Source organism: Pygocentrus nattereri, chromosome 11, assembly GCF_015220715.1.
Source record: "Pygocentrus nattereri isolate fPygNat1 chromosome 11, fPygNat1.pri, whole genome shotgun sequence".
NCBI lineage: Eukaryota > Metazoa > Chordata > Actinopteri > Characiformes > Serrasalmidae > Pygocentrus > Pygocentrus nattereri.
Window position 1 is genome coordinate 27,951,586 of NC_051221.1, and position 15,869 is coordinate 27,967,454.

Genomic DNA, 15,869 nt, shown 5'->3' on the forward strand with positions numbered 1-15,869 from the left:
AAAAACTAAAATAACCATAACTAAACACAATACAGATAAATACAGGTTATGACATTTTCATATGGTATCAATTCTGTCACAGACCTGAGTAAATAATCCCATTGACCTCTACGGACACTGTGATACTGGCTGATCCATTGGAAGAGATACTGAGAGACAGATCCTGTTTTTCCTCTATGGAAGGGAGAAGACATAATTATTAAATATTATCATTGTATTCCAAATTTCCACAATGTAGGCGATTAAAGCCTGAAGACTCACCACGTACGCTGGTGCTGTTGACGCGGAGGTTAGCAGGGTTCACTTGTGATGCCATGGCAAGCAGGTTCTGCTGGAAGGCCTGCTGCAGCAGCCTTTGCTGCTCCTCTGCCAAGCGTGCCATCTTTCTTTCTGGCGCCTCCATAGCAGGAGCTGTGGCCAGAGCTGAAGCACCCATGCCAGTTTCCAGCCTCTCACGCAGCTGCTCGAGAGTGGCAGCCCGGGCCAGCTGCTGCTGCTGATGACCCAGAGCCAGAGCTAGAGGGATTCGGCCTGGCAACATGGAGGCAGGACCCTCTTCAGGAACTGAGAAAGCAGACAGAACAGTTATAAGAACGATGAAGAATCATTTTATACAAACTAAAAAGGGCTAAAAGTTAACTACTCAGACCAAAAACTGCTTGCTCATTAGACCAATACACTACTGTTTGGAATTACCTGTGATATAAATAGATTTTTTTATTTTGTAATACCATACAGCATAGACTGAATTCAAAAACTAGAAACCATAAGTACAGTACTATGTCAGTCAATATTCTGCATTGTAAATGCTGGGAACAAATGTTTATTAAATGCTAAATAACGTACTGGAAGGACAGCTCTCTGCCTTAAGATTTGATCACCAGTTTTCAAAAGACAGAAGACGGACATCTTCATTCTTCTATTCTTCAGTTTTCTCAGTAATGAAACCACACAGCTCTGCTCATTATTCAGGACACATGAAATTCCTTCATTTAAAAGCTTCCTAATATTTAATTGAAAGTTAGCGCCAACTTTATTAAATGTATCTGCAAAATTGGTTTAATATTAATGAAAATCATTTTGCAATGATTCCAGACTTTTGAATGGTTGTGTCAATTTTACATTTTCAGCTGAACCACATAATGATATTACATCATTACAATAAAAAAATAATTGCAATGAGTTGCTCTTTAATAAGACAATAGTTAGGTGATGTAGTTAAGCACAGCATGCTGAACTGCAGTCTTGTGTAATGTGTTAACTGGGGCCCCCAAGTTGACTGCCTGCAGTAGGGCCTCAGGAAAACCTTCATCTTAATGGCTTTCACACTATGGCCTTTCCCAATCAGCCCCTGCAGGCCAGGAAAACTGCTCCATTTCCTAGACACATTTCCTGTCTGCTGCAGCCTGCCCTTATATGCAGCTTTCTTAAAAATGCTGTACATGTATTTTGCATATTGGCATTAAAATGATCTAATAGCATGTTTATAGTTTTATCAACTAATTTAATTAATCTTGATAACTGGAAAAGAGAAGAGTATATATAGATACTGAACTATAGAATGTTGGTATTGTGACAGCAGGTGGCGCTTGAATCCTTAAATGCACAATAGCTCAGTTGTGCAAAAAACATCCCTTTTCACATACAATTAACTTGTCTTAATAAACATGTTTGCTGGTTCAGCAAGGGTCACTACTGGATGTGAATTGCATTTACAGCCCCAAAGAGGGTTTGCTAAAACAGTGTAATGATTGTACAGAATAAATACTGACATAGTTAAATAAGGAGAGCTTGGTTCAAAGAACTGATAAGTCGTCAACTTTAGTCTCCTCCTTCAAAATTCACAAACAAGCTGGCAAATAGGAAGCCAACTTCAGCTTCCACACGTTTAACAGGATCCTGGACTGGTTAGTTAGCTCTGCACATTTCACTGTGGACAGTTACTGAAACCTAGGACAATATCCGTCAATGTAGATACTGAAGGGAGGGGCAGTTCAATTTCATTAGCATCACAATCCCAACAGCCATCTGTAAGCAGCCACGCTGCGTGATTTTATCCACTTTTTGACAGTTGACACCAGATTAAAGTTTGATGGTTCTCTGCTACTGTCGAAACCAAAAGCAAGTAGCTTGTACTGTTAGGTATATTATTTGTTGCTTCTGTGAGCCATCATGGAGCCTTGCTGTAAACCAGCAAATCAGAGTTCAGCAAATTATTCTTGAGCCCCCCCAAAAAAGGGTAAACAGTTGGTGTCATTCTAGAGTCAAATCATAGGGTTGTAAATGGGTCTGGGTATTTTTCACCTGACCAGAGTCACATACCTTTTATGCAAACATCAAACACATGAATAAATTTAAAATACTGAATAAATGCATTCTATGGCACCTTTAAGAGCAGCCTGTCAGCTGTAATGGCCTATGACAGGGGTTTTAAACTGCCCAACAAAGCTGTTTAAATGTAGGAAACGGTATTCCCAGCATGTAAATCCAGCTGCATTTACCTGTCCCTTTTTTAAGAGCTGGAGTAGGTGTGCTCTGCAGGCCATTGTGTCCAGAAGCAGGCAGGTGCATCTTTGGAGGGGAGAGGATGTGGGGGGCACCTCCACTCGGCGAGGGAGAGAAGCGATAGAGGCTATTACTGTAGCCAGGGCGTCGGCCCTCCCTGCGGTTACTATCGATGGCGGCCTGTAGCTCCCCAGGAGAGCTAAGCCCTTTCTTCTCACATTCATATGGGTAGAGATACTTCATATACCTACAGAGAGAACACAGATCAAGATACTGTACAATTTCAAACACAACAGTTTGAACACCGCTGAGTGGACAGTAACATGTGAAACGTGAAAAATAACGTTAATCCTTACTGTGTGCGGAGGGTGAAGGCTGCGCTGGTGATGGATGTGGGTAGGTTTAGGCCTTTGGTGATCTCTCGCCAAATTTTCTTATTTATTACCTCTACCAGTCCTCCTTTCTCAGTCACGAGTTTATAGAGCTTATAGAGGTCCAGGACCTGCTTGGCCATGATGGGGATACGATTCACTGGTGTACCTGAAGACAAAACAAAGAATCAGATTCAACTCTAAAGGAGAGAGTATGCTGTGAAGTGCTTGTGATGCGACGTGCAGCATATAGATTTCTATATATCCATGCTTTTGTCTCTCCTTGTGGAAGTAAAAACAGTTGTGGAGGGTGGACACCCCTTTCTTTTAATGACTATGAAGCTTTCAGGACTGACAAACACTTCAGAGCACCCCATCCCAACTGTGAAGCTGTTTGGTCATATAATGTATGCAGGCCCCGACTGACTGAAAAGTTGGTAAATGAACATGGATGTGCTAGTGTCATTCAGTCCTCCCAAAGGGGAAGCATCAATAATACCAGAATCATATCAGTATTGACAGATTAAAAAAAAAATTCAATATTTAGATTTCAAAGTGACATTTACTGTTTCCAGAAAAGAGGAGAATGTTCAAGAAGGCATTCAATGCTGGCACTGAATTTTATTCATTTTGTTGCATTTGTAACACTACAGAAACTATACTCTGTAAGACAAACATCTGTCAGATCATCAACACCTCTGCCTCATCTGTACTTCCCTAGTCGAGGCACAGGCCCCAGGCCACCACTTACAGCTCTACACTTACCACTATGAGCTCTACACATACTAAATAATGCCTATTGTGAAAGCTGTTCCAACGCTACTTACTTTTTTGTCCATGTAAGAGCACTGGGGCAAAACTGCATGAAAACTAAGATGAAGAAGGAAATCTTGACCCAAAGCAAAATACCATGTCTGTGAAACATGGTGGAAGGGACAATGAAACTGATGTGATGATGTGACTGCCAATAGCAGCAGCAGGAACCAGACAAATGTACATATCCAATATCCAACTGTTAAGCATGCAGTTTTAAAGGTCTCAATGGTATTAGACGTATTTCACTTACTGACTTTTACAAGACTGTAAAAAAAAAAAAACAACAAAAAAACAAAACAAGCACTATTAACTAAAGTTAGGAGTGGCCACATCACAAGTCTGACAGAGCACCACCAATGTTCATACTAAAAGTTGAGGGAAACAAAAAAGTCAATGTCAAATTACATATGGCACACCCTGTATACAAGAGTGCTGCAGTGCTAAGTATGAAAGTGGCTGGCAGATGGGAAGGGGTAATGCTGTAAGAAGCTGCACCAGGCATTAATTAAAAGGTTCAATGTGAGACCTGGTGCTCCACACCCCGCCCATCTGAACAGGGATTGGGGCAAGTTTTTAATCCATGAGCGCTAGCAGCAGGGGGACGTGTGGATAGGCCCGTGTAATGAAGCTCATTTGGAAGGATTGTATTCGCTAAATCCAAACACACTCTCTGTTAGCCCAGTGTCTGTGTGGGGAGGTGAGGAGGGGGATGAGAGCGAGAGCGAGAGAGAGCGAGAGCGAGAGAGTGAGAGCGAGAGAGAGAGAGAGAGAGAGAGAGAGAGAGAGAGAGAGAGAGAGAGAGAGAGAGAGAGAGAGAGAGAGAGAGAGAGATCCTACCCTATACCTATACCATTCCCAGAACAAAACCAATTAATGTGTGTGGGGCAGATAGGAATAGCTCTGGTGAGCTGAGGTTAGGATTATGCCCTTCTCAATTACACATCCACATGGATGAACAGGAGATGAGATCTCTTCAGACAGCCATGTGTGAATTTTACTGTAAACCGTATTTTGGATTCCCGGTACTTTTTATTGCACTTTTTCCAAAAGGCACATTAAAACAAACAAAAACAGATGCTTTTCTACTATTAAAGTTTAGTCTATTGAATTCACACTACAGTAGACATTTCAGGGAACAGTTCACAGCATATTATGATTGTCCATTGTAAATATGACTGGGTGGGTTGCATATAAGTATGAATCACCATCACGTCACTTATGACTACATATTCTGTCTAAAGTAATCACATGGGGGCTGATGCTTCCTAAGCCAAAAGAAAAAAGCACTCCAAAAAGCCTCCACCGGTAGCGGTCAATAGGCATTTCAGATGATGAAAACACTCTTAACAGCTAAGCTATTTCATCATGACTACTTTAACAAATGTCTGTTTTCTTACAAGTGGATGACTAGCATGAAATGTGTCCTATAGGCATCTCTGGAATAAATATAGCTTAGACAGCCAAAAAAAAAAAAAAAAAAAAAAAAAAGACCTCTGAAGACAAACCATGATATTTAACCTTATTCTTTCATCAGGCAGATGAATCTGAGCTGTGTTTCTGTGGGGATTTAACAGGAGCAACATGCCTTCATTTGCCTCTGAAGCCCCTCTCAGGAGTATGCCAATAGGCATGACGTGTTAATTTACCCAGAGAGCATGGAGTGATTTAGAACCGCATGGCTTCCAAGACAGGGCCCAGCACTCCCTGGGGAGACAGGAGCAAGGTCTTGCTTTGAAAACGAGTTATTTAACGCTGGGGATGACATTACTCGTTCATCAAAAGATCAGTGAACGGGCTCAAGCTCCAGGTTAACCCCAGGTCACCATGCTAGGGATTTAGAAACAGGTCAAAAGTATGGGATGTGAAGTAGTCCTGTCAAGGGAGAACCCTTGTGGCATGTTCCATAACTGTAAGACCATACTCGCACATGGTGGAAAAGCCATTCACTACTTTGTACATCATGAAAACTTTTTCCAAGGCCTAATGCTTATCTAAAAGCAACTAATCACCTTTCTGCGGCCATTAAGAGGAAATGACATCGGGATAAAAACAGGAAAGGTTAATGACATAAAAGAGTGAGCCCTGACATTAGGCAGAGCAGTGCTGTGATTAGAACCGCCCCCTCAGCCTGACAGTCTGCGTTAGCGCAAGTAGGAACTGACCTTGCTAAGCCTTAAGCAAATCAGTCACAACTAACAAGCCTGGGAAAGAGAGGGGGAAAAAAAACCCAAGAAAAAAACTTCCAGGCACAGTAATATTTAGATAAAAGAATGATGACAAAATAAAAGTTCATTTGTCTTTCTATAAAATTGCCAGTCATTGCAACTACAAAACTTTAAATCAACAGTTGAGCAAAACAGGAGTTTCCAGATTTCTCAGATTAGTTTGTTTTATAGGAGAATTAGACTTTATCTTATTTTTATTCACTTTATTCCCCTTCTCTGCTTTCCCTTCCCCCGTTCTGTCTGTCCTGCTAGGGGAAAAAAAAAGGAAAAAAAAAAAAAAAAGGTCAGTGGATTTGACCCCTGCCCTATAAATGGAGGAAACAGCTGCCCACATTAAGAAGCCTTTACTCTCTAATGAACCAATAGCAGGCCCTTGCGATGCTGACTGGATGAAGGAAATACCACACTCTGGCTTAAACAATGATTGCCTTTCTTACTGTAGGGCTGCAGTGAAAGGAAAGGAGAAGGAGGCAGAGGAAATGCATGGTCTCACACCAGATCAGACATTCTGGATGATATGGTGGCTGAAGACAAGACCCAGTTAGAATCAGTTTCAATAAGAAATGTTCAGGTATCAAGAAGAACTCCAGCACCGTGACTAAACTACGAATGACCATGAAGAGATGTGGGAATATCTACAGAGAAACACACAATTTTTTCTAAATTTTGGCATGTGGTAATAATGTCAAGATAAAATTACATGAATTCAGCTTGATTTTCACACAATTTGGGCGCAGCCAGCAAGTTTCCAGTTTCTGTCCCAAATATGAGCACAGGAACAATAAACAGGTCTTGATATAATCAAAGAACTGCGATGCTACATGTGTCTGGGACGCCCCACAACACGCCAATGAAAAGTCTAGCATGTCAGAATATTTCTAGTTTCGTCTATATATTGTCTAGTTTGACATTTCCTGTAACTCATTCTTTGTTAAACAACAGGATGACAGAGTGCGCACATATGTACACAAGGTAAAGAGAAAGAGGGACGTTGCTGTTGCAACTGTCAGATGGAACAACGAAATAGAGGAAAAGTTCACTGAGCTGTGGCAACGTTTCTATTTGTAACACTAAGCCTTGTAACACTAACACTAACCCTACCCCCCCCCAAACTGCCGGTATCACACGTAATGCTTCCAACTAACAATTTCTTGGCCCTCTTCCCTGAAAATCTATGAACTCCTGCAAGAATGTACACAATGACTGATCAGTGTCAAACTAGTAGTGTTGTCAGCGTCTGACCAAGATATGCTATGAATTAATGGCACTATGATTGCCTAATCTGACACATTGCCTAAAGTGACCACAGTGGAAGACTGATCCTGGGACTGCGTGGTCTGATCCCGGCACAAGAGAACGGGACGTATTCTACATCGGATATGCATAAACATACCCTAACTTTAAAGTAAATGGCAACTGCAACTCAATCCAGGCAGTCGCTAAGCGTGGTATATGATCGAATTATCATGAAACATTCAATTAGCAGAGAGAAATATTTTACTGTTATTTCTGTTGTGCTCTAGTACAAAGTAGGTGTACAACAACAACGACAAAAACAACAAATGTTTGCTTGGCCAAATAACTATTAACTACAAACCTGACAAGTAACTAACTAAGCAGAAAAGAAAACTGGAATTATGTTCATTTTGTTGTAGCTCAAGTCACATTTATATCATCCACAAAAAAATTCTGATGTGAAAAAAAAAAAAAAAAAAAAAAAAGGTAATTTGGTAATTGGTCATCATCTAGAGCAATGAGTTTTATCTAAAAAAGCTTGCATAACAAACATAAATGACAATGCGACTAAATTCAGCAATTGGCTGAAAAGTTGTGTCGTCCTGGGGTTCAAATTTGATGCCAACATCCTGCTGCTTCGGAAGGATGACTTAGTTACTCTCTTTCCTGTTGATTCAAAGCAAAGCTAACCCACTGTAGGTGTAGGTTAGGTTACTTTTACAGAACTGGACAGTAAAGCCTCTAACTCCCACTACAGCTTTAAACTATGCGCTGATTGGCTACACATGTGAAAGAAAAAACACACGCCTGCTACATCCTAGGTTAGCAGCCATCATATGACACAGGAAGACGAGATGGCAGCAGGAACTGGCAAGGAGTATTGATGGGGCAAAACGGCAGGGTTGGGATAGCTACTGAAAAATTAGTAGTTAGCTACTTTATAGCTACTTTCCCAAAAGTTGTAGCTAGCTACAATTTAGCTACTTTTCCAGAAAGAGTAGTGGCTACTTTTTAGCTACTTTCAAAGAGCAATTGTCAGGTGTTTGGGAATCTCCACATCACACACCAAACAGGCCCAACTGAGTGTGAACAAGCCACTGCATTTAATTCTGTGCCAGAAAGAAACACACAATTGAAAAGCAGCAAATGTACAAAAAGTTCACCAAAGTGTAGCCAACAATCAAACTTACACACCCAACGGTGTGATATCCAACAAAAATTAAGACTAAAAGGCAAAGTCAAATCATTCCAGGTTTTTTTCTAACAAAAATAACCGAATACAAACCAGATAATTTTGTGAAAAACACTGTCAACTGTTGAAATAAAACTGCTCCAATTTAAGCATTTCAGCAAGATACACCAATTAGGCATAACATTATGTCCTTGTTTCGACACTCATTGTCCATTTTATCGGCTGCACGTACTACATAGGTGCACTTTGTAGTTCAACAATTACAGACTGTAGTCCATGTGTTTTGCTGCATACTTTGTTAGCCCCCTTTTACCCTGTTCTTCAGTGCTCAGGACCATGGACCCTCAGAGCAGGGTCTGAGAGGCTGAGAGAATCAGGCCTGAATAATCTCTGTAGCAGAGCTGCTGCAGCTCCACAGCAGAGCTAGATTTTTGGAGTTAACACATAACTGCTAATTCACCAGCCTTTAACACTGAAGGCTGACATGCAGACTGTTGATCACAGCAATGCAGAGAACGAAACGAATCGATAATTTGGAGATGAATGGACTTTACGTGAATTTCCATTTATAATCACTCTGGTTTCCTGATATGTTTAATCTGCAGCAACTCGCAAAAAAGTCAGCTTCTGGTTCAAATTCTCCCGTTCCACCTTAAAAGGTGCAGCAGTACAATCTGGCGCCTCTGGCACCATTTAAGGTGGAACAGAACAATTCGAACGAGAAGCTGGAGGATGAGAAGTGACTTCAACCTCATAAAAAGTCAAACATTGATAGATATTTTACAAGAATGTCATGGAGACGTTTCCAGAGAAGCGAGAAAAGTGGCTACAGCACAGCTGAGCTGAAGGTTAAAGCAGATCAAAGTGAATCTGAGTTTGAGTTTATACAGTGAGGAAAATAAGTATTTGAACACCCTGCGACTTTGCAAGTTCTCCAACTTAGAAATCATGGAGGGGTCTGAAATTTTCATCTTAGGTGCATGTCCACTGTGAGAGACATAATCTTAAAAAAATCCGGAAATCACAATGTATGATTTTTTAATAATTTATTTGTGTGTTACTGCTGCAAATATGTATTTGAACACCTGTCAATCAGCAAACATTCTGGCCCTCAAAGACCTGTTAGTCCGCTTATAGAAAGTCCACCTCCACTCCACTTATTATTCTAAATTAGAAGCACCTGTTTGAGGTCATTAGCTGCATAAAGACACCTGTCCACCTCACACAATCAGTAAGACTCCAACTACTAACATGGCTAAGACCAAAGAGCTGTCCAAAGACACCAGAGACAAAATTGTAGACCTCCACAAGGCTGGAAAGGGCTACGGGGCAATTGCCTAGTAGCTTGGTGAAAAAAGATCAACTGTTGGAACAATTTTTAGAAAATGGAAAACATGGTAAACATGACTGTCAATCTCCCTCGGACTGGGGCTCCATACAAGATCTCACCTCGTGGCGTATCAATGATCCTAAGAAAGGTGAGGAATCAGCCCAGAACTACACGGGAGGAGCTGGTCAATGACCTGAAGAGAGCTGGCACCACTGTTTCCAAGGTTACTGTGGGTAATACACTAAGACGTCATAGTTTAAAGTCATGCATGGCACGTAAGGTTCCCCTGCTTAAATCAGCACACATCCAGGCCCGTCTTAAGTTTGCCCATGACCATTTGGATGATCCAGAGGAGTCATGGGAGAAAACTGTGGTCAGATGAGACCAAAATAGAACTTTTTGGTCTCAATTCCACTCGCCGTGTTTGGAAGACGAAGAATGATGAGTACCATCCTAAAAACACCATCCCTACTTTGAAGCAGGGGGTTGGGAGCATCATGCTTTGGGGGTGTTTTTCTGCACATGGGACAGGACAACTGCATTGTATTAAGGAGAGGATGACCGGGGCCATGTATTGCAAGATTTTGGTGCAACCTTCTTCCCTCGGTTAGAGCATTGACGATGGGTTGTGCCTGGGTCTTCCAACATGACAAATGACCCAAAGCACACAGCCAAGATAATCAAGGAGTGGCTCCATAAGAAGCATATCAAGGTTCTGGAGTGGCCTAGCCAGTCTTCAGACCTAAACCCTATAGAAAATCTTTGGAGGGAGCTCAAACTCTGTGTTTCTCAGCGACAGCCCAGAAACCTTGCCGATCTGGAGAAGATCTGTGTGGAGGAATGGGCCAAAATGCTGCAGTGTGTGCAAACCTGGTGAAAAACTACAGGAAACGTTTGACCTCTGTAATTGCAAACAAAGGCTACTGTACCAAATATTAACATAGATTTTCACAGGTGTTCAAATACTTATTTGCAGCAGTAACACACAAATAAATTATTTTAAAAAATCATACATTGTGATTTCCGGATTTTCTTTTTTAGATTATGTCTCTCACAGTGGACATGCACCTAAGATGAAAATTTCAGACCCCTCCATGATTTCTAAATGGGAGAACTTGCAAAGTCGCAGGGTGTTCAAATACTTATTTTCCTCACTGTATGTTCAGCCTGTATCACAACATCAACTCGCACTGAGACATACTTACAGCCGAGACGGTAAAACTGACAAACGTTGTGGCCAAGGTGGTTTGATTATTGCTGAAAGGACAAAACGGCTCTTCTTAACATTTTGGTTGCGACTCGAGTTAAGACTGCTAGAAAGAGGTGATCAGAGTGTGGGGTGTGCGGGCCCGTTTTTGCACGGATTGACTGAAGCCTGTAGCGAAAAATTTGTGCTATAGCTACACAAAAACATTTGTAGGCGCTACAGCTGCTAGCTACTAAAATTTGTAGCTAACTACAAAAAGTTGCGCGCTACTTCGCTACTCCCCCATCCCCACAAAAAGTGTAGAAAAAATGAAAAAGAAAAAAAAGAGGTCAGATTACAGAGGCTACAACATATAAATGTAAAATTAAATTATTTGATGGTATGATGATATGCTCTGGACATAAGTAAGTACAGACCTAAATCACTTCTGCAGATGTGGCCTTGAAGAAGAAAAAAAATCTGTGCAGCGAAGAGGCCAGTCAAACAGTACAGCTGCAAGATCAAAGTGACAAGCATCAGATAAAAGAATCCTTGCTTCAACAATGAAAAACAGCAAGATCCAAGAGTAAAATCTGGCTCTTTTGGTCACATTTGCATCAGTGTTCATGCTGACCCTCAGCAACCTCAAATCGTAATCCAAAAATCCATAAAGAGCAGCAGTTCCTTTGCTTAGACAAAAGGGAGGGAATCTGGATTACTGCAAAAAGAGCCCTGTCAGCCAACACATGGCCTGACAGTACTTTGTCAGCGTCTGGGGCCCACCCACCCACCACAAAATTGGACACATTGGCAGCTGAACCACATCCACGCAATCACATCATGGCCAACATCAAATTTCAGATCTACTCTGAAGCACGATAAACATCCTCCTCTCATTTTCCTTCTAGTATAAACAGGTATCTGGAAACCATCATAACATCTACTTTGGCAGATGTGGCAGCGTAAGAGACTGCGGAGGCTATTCCTTGCGTTATAAAGTATTTCTGAACTGGATGACAAACACCTTTCATTTTGAAGAAATGATTGTCATCTTCTGCCACTCTCTACCCACCTGCTCTGTAAGCTCAACTTGCACAAATATCAGTTGTGTGTGTAAGGTAGACTAATACCAGGAGGTAAGGATTGTATTACTAAGGCAAAGCATTAAGTTTACCTTTCATGCCTTTTTTTTTTTTTAAACCAAAACTAATTTTGTGACTTAACTGACAACAATGACGACGGCAACAACAGTTATTATGTAATGATTATAATAGCACAGGAGCCCTATATCAGTGAAAATGTTCTGCTTTTCTGGAGTGCAACAAAACCATCAAATATCAGTTTGAGTTCATATAAACATCACTGTTAATCAAACAATATGTACATTTGACTGTGACACACTCATACAGTGTGTGTTTGATTATAGCCTCTCCATTTCAGCGCTTTAAAAAGGCCAATAGAAGAAACAGTGAGAATAAAGCACAGGACTGTTCAGTCTACCGGTGTCTGTGTCTATTTAAACAATACTAAAAGGTCAAAAAGTGCACAGTAGAGGAAAAGAAAGCGGTAGAGGGATCTTCTTGTCTTTGAGTATAAATCTCAAGTGAGTCACCATAAAAGAGTAGAGCGCAGGGGGAGCAGCAGAACACATAAAAACACCGAGGAAGTGCATTCAGCAGGATGTCATAAACACACAAGGAGAATAACAAGCCTCAGGATGGCCAAAAGACAAAATGTCCACAAACAGGACATGCCACACTTAACATTAACTCAGCACAATACATGCTCCCATTCTCGTGTGCAGCAGAGAAATAACTGAACTCTCCACAAAGACAAGTGTAACTCTGATATATATTTTTGCAGATAAAAAAATTATGATGGGAAAACGTCTGCCAAACTGTCAATGGGAACAAGTTCTGAAACACAGCAGTAGGCAGCAGGAATCAGTGGACTGACAAAGAAATTAAGACTTGACTTTACCTTACAAAAGACAAAAAAGTGATAAACAGTAAAAGAACATTACTAGAACAGTTATGCATTCTGTCTGTAAAATTAAAACAAACAGCAACAGTAACCTGCTCAAGATTAAAGATTTATCTCTAAATTACATGTTTATCTAAAGTGTTTTTAAAACTATGATTTTTTTTATTATCTTCCTCATAGCTGTTGGAATGCAGCAGTTTATGGGACATGTCAGTTGTTGAATTTAATTTGACAACTAGGTGAACACCTGGCTAATGTTTGGCTATAATGTAAGTGAACACAGACATGCTAATACAAATACTTTAATTAATTAAAAAATCTTCGAAAATATTTCTGAATGTCTATGATCCTTTATTACAAGCAAGAAAAAACATGTCTATCTGTCTGGGTGGGGGCTTTGATAATAAGCAAATTACTAATTCGTTGTCATCTCTTCCTCATGTGTTTGGAATACAATCAACTTTTTGTTGAAACATGACATACATTTTTTCCTTTTTACTCTTTGCAGGCTCTCAGTGTGAGCACCCTTTCATAAACTATGCTTTTTGCTCTTCTATCTAGTCACCATTTCCTTCACCTCCCATCCACTCTACTTCCCTTTTTCATACCCTGCTGATGGTTCTCCAGCCTTTCCATTGTCTCTTCTCTTCCACTGCCTGTCATTCTCCTCATATCAAAGGTGGGGCCCTACATTTTAGGGACTCATTAATCTTTCACAGAAGGACAGAGGGCCCCTTAATCCACCTCTCCCCCACTTCTATCTGATCCAGCCCAGGCCCCGAGGAAGTGGCCACCCCACCTGCCCCCTGTGAACATATATACACACACACACACACACACACACCAAACATCCCTCCCCCGACTGGCCTGCAGCCCCCACCTCTGTGCTCCTCCAGTCTTATCAGGTTTCATAGACTTTGACAAGAAGGACAATGGATAGAGGCCCATGAGTATCAAGGTAAAGTGTGTGTACATATGCGCGCATGCGTGTTTCACTCTGCATGAAAGCAATTTTTGATTGATTGAAGTTTCTGAAATGATCAATTGAGAACAAACAGCAGAGAAAAGCTGTGTTTCTACAAGAAATCAAAGCAAATAGCCAATGACACTGCACAGACACTGTCTGCTAATCCTACAGCAGATACTGCAGACCAAGATACATCGAGGTTGACTGCTTAGCCTACAGACAGTTTGTTGTTAAAGCATCTAACGTTAGAGCATTACTTGTCATGAGTACTATTTGAACTGGGTTAGTTTTCCAAGGTGGAACTGGAATAATGCAATTTTACCATTGGTGGTCGACTGTTTGACATTCTCTCACAGAATAAGAAATCTCAGTATAGATTACAGAGACCGGCATGACTACTCAATTTACACACTTCTACAAATCTTATCAAATTGATAAGAATGTAGAAACCATGTCAAATTTCATAAGGCGTAAAACCGTGTAAAACTTCAAAATGTAATTGAGCCATTTCGTTTACCCTAACCATCTAGCTGTCTTAAATGAATGTGGTATTTTATTAGCATTTTCAAAAGCTTTGTAATTTACACCCCTGGGTGTGAGTGTGTGAGTGACTTTCTGTCTGCCCTGCGATGGACTGGCGACCTATCCAGGGTGTATCCTGCCTGCCGCCCGATGACTGCTGGGATAGGCTCCAGCACCCCCCCGCGACCCTGACGGAGAAGCTGCTTAGAAAATGGATGGATGGATGGATGGAATTTACAATCAACACTCAACACTGCTGCATAAAACAAACTTTGTCATTTACATGTTTCGATGTTTAAACTATATACTTGAGGTACGACAAACATATTGTCTAGATTTGGGCCACTCAGTAAACTATTTTTAATAAAAAATTATGACAGGGCTGTGTTGCATCACCTCTTTTAACAACACGCTGTAAGCATTTGGGAACTGATGAGACCAACTGCTGCAGTTTTGAACGTTAAATATTTTCCCATTCTTGTTTGAAATATGATTTCAGCTGCTCAACAGTTCGGGGTCTTCATCAAATTTTTTGCTTCATAACGCGCCAAATGTTTTTACTGGGCGATAGGTCTGAACTGCAGGTAGGTCAGTTTGGACAGCTGGACGCGTACTATGGTTCCATGCCGTTTTAATACATGCAGAATATGGTTTGGCATCGTCTTGCTGAAATAAACAAGGCCCTCCTTGAATAAAACAGTCTGGATTGCTCCAAAACCTACATATATTGTTCTTGTACCCTCACAGATGTGCAAGTCAGCCATGCCATGTGCACTAATGCACCCCATACCATCATGGATGCTGGTTTTCAAACTATGAGCTGTTAAGCTGGATGGTCCCTCTCCTCTTCAGCCTTTAGGACACAGTATCCATGATTTCCAAAAGGAATTTCAAATTTTAATCCAATACATGTTTTGATGTCCCTTGCATACAGAGATTTCTTTGGATTCTCTAAATATGTTAATGATAGTGTACTGTAGATGATTTAATGCCCAAGTTCTTACTATTTATGAATTGTTGCACTATTCGCCTGTGCAGTCTTTCCCATCTTTACTTCTGAAAGATTCAGCCTCTCTGAAATGCTCTTTTTATACCCAATCATGTTACTGAACTGATGTCAATTAACTTAAGTTGTGATGTGTTCCACCAGGTGCTTTTTTGAAGCATTCCACAACTTTGCCAGTCTTTTGTTTTGCAATGTGTTGCTGGCATCACAGGATTGTAAAATTAACAAACTTGAATATGGTAAGTAATACATACCAATACCAACCGACACTGAAATGTGTGACAATGTGCACCATGGAGAATGGACATTATATTAACTATGACAACTTGGTGTTCAAAGATTGTACTTGCATTAAATGTCATAGTCATCATGTTTCTTCATTCAAATGTTCAAAATATTGTAAACATACTGAATTGTGAACCTAGTATCAATATTCAAATCATGGGCTGAGAGTATCATTAATTCCTTTTAAGTAACTACTACTTCATAATTTCCTAATTAATATGTAAAGTATGAATTCATTAAGTTGT

At 40.6% G+C, this 15,869-nt stretch overlaps 1 protein-coding gene across 1 annotated transcript in view; it reads right to left on the bottom strand.

The window, feature by feature from the left end:
* arid3b (AT rich interactive domain 3B (BRIGHT-like)) overlaps positions 1–15,869 on the bottom strand; it is a 30,284-nt gene that overhangs the window by 2,527 nt on the left and 11,888 nt on the right. Inside the window, exons 5-8 of the mRNA XM_017713697.2 lie at positions 2,862–3,045; positions 2,502–2,752; positions 262–564; positions 85–174 (exon numbers count right to left, since the gene is read on the bottom strand). Of these exons, the coding sequence (XP_017569186.1) occupies positions 85–174; positions 262–564; positions 2,502–2,752; positions 2,862–3,045 (828 nt within the window). The remainder of the gene's footprint in view (positions 1–84; positions 175–261; positions 565–2,501; positions 2,753–2,861; positions 3,046–15,869) is intronic.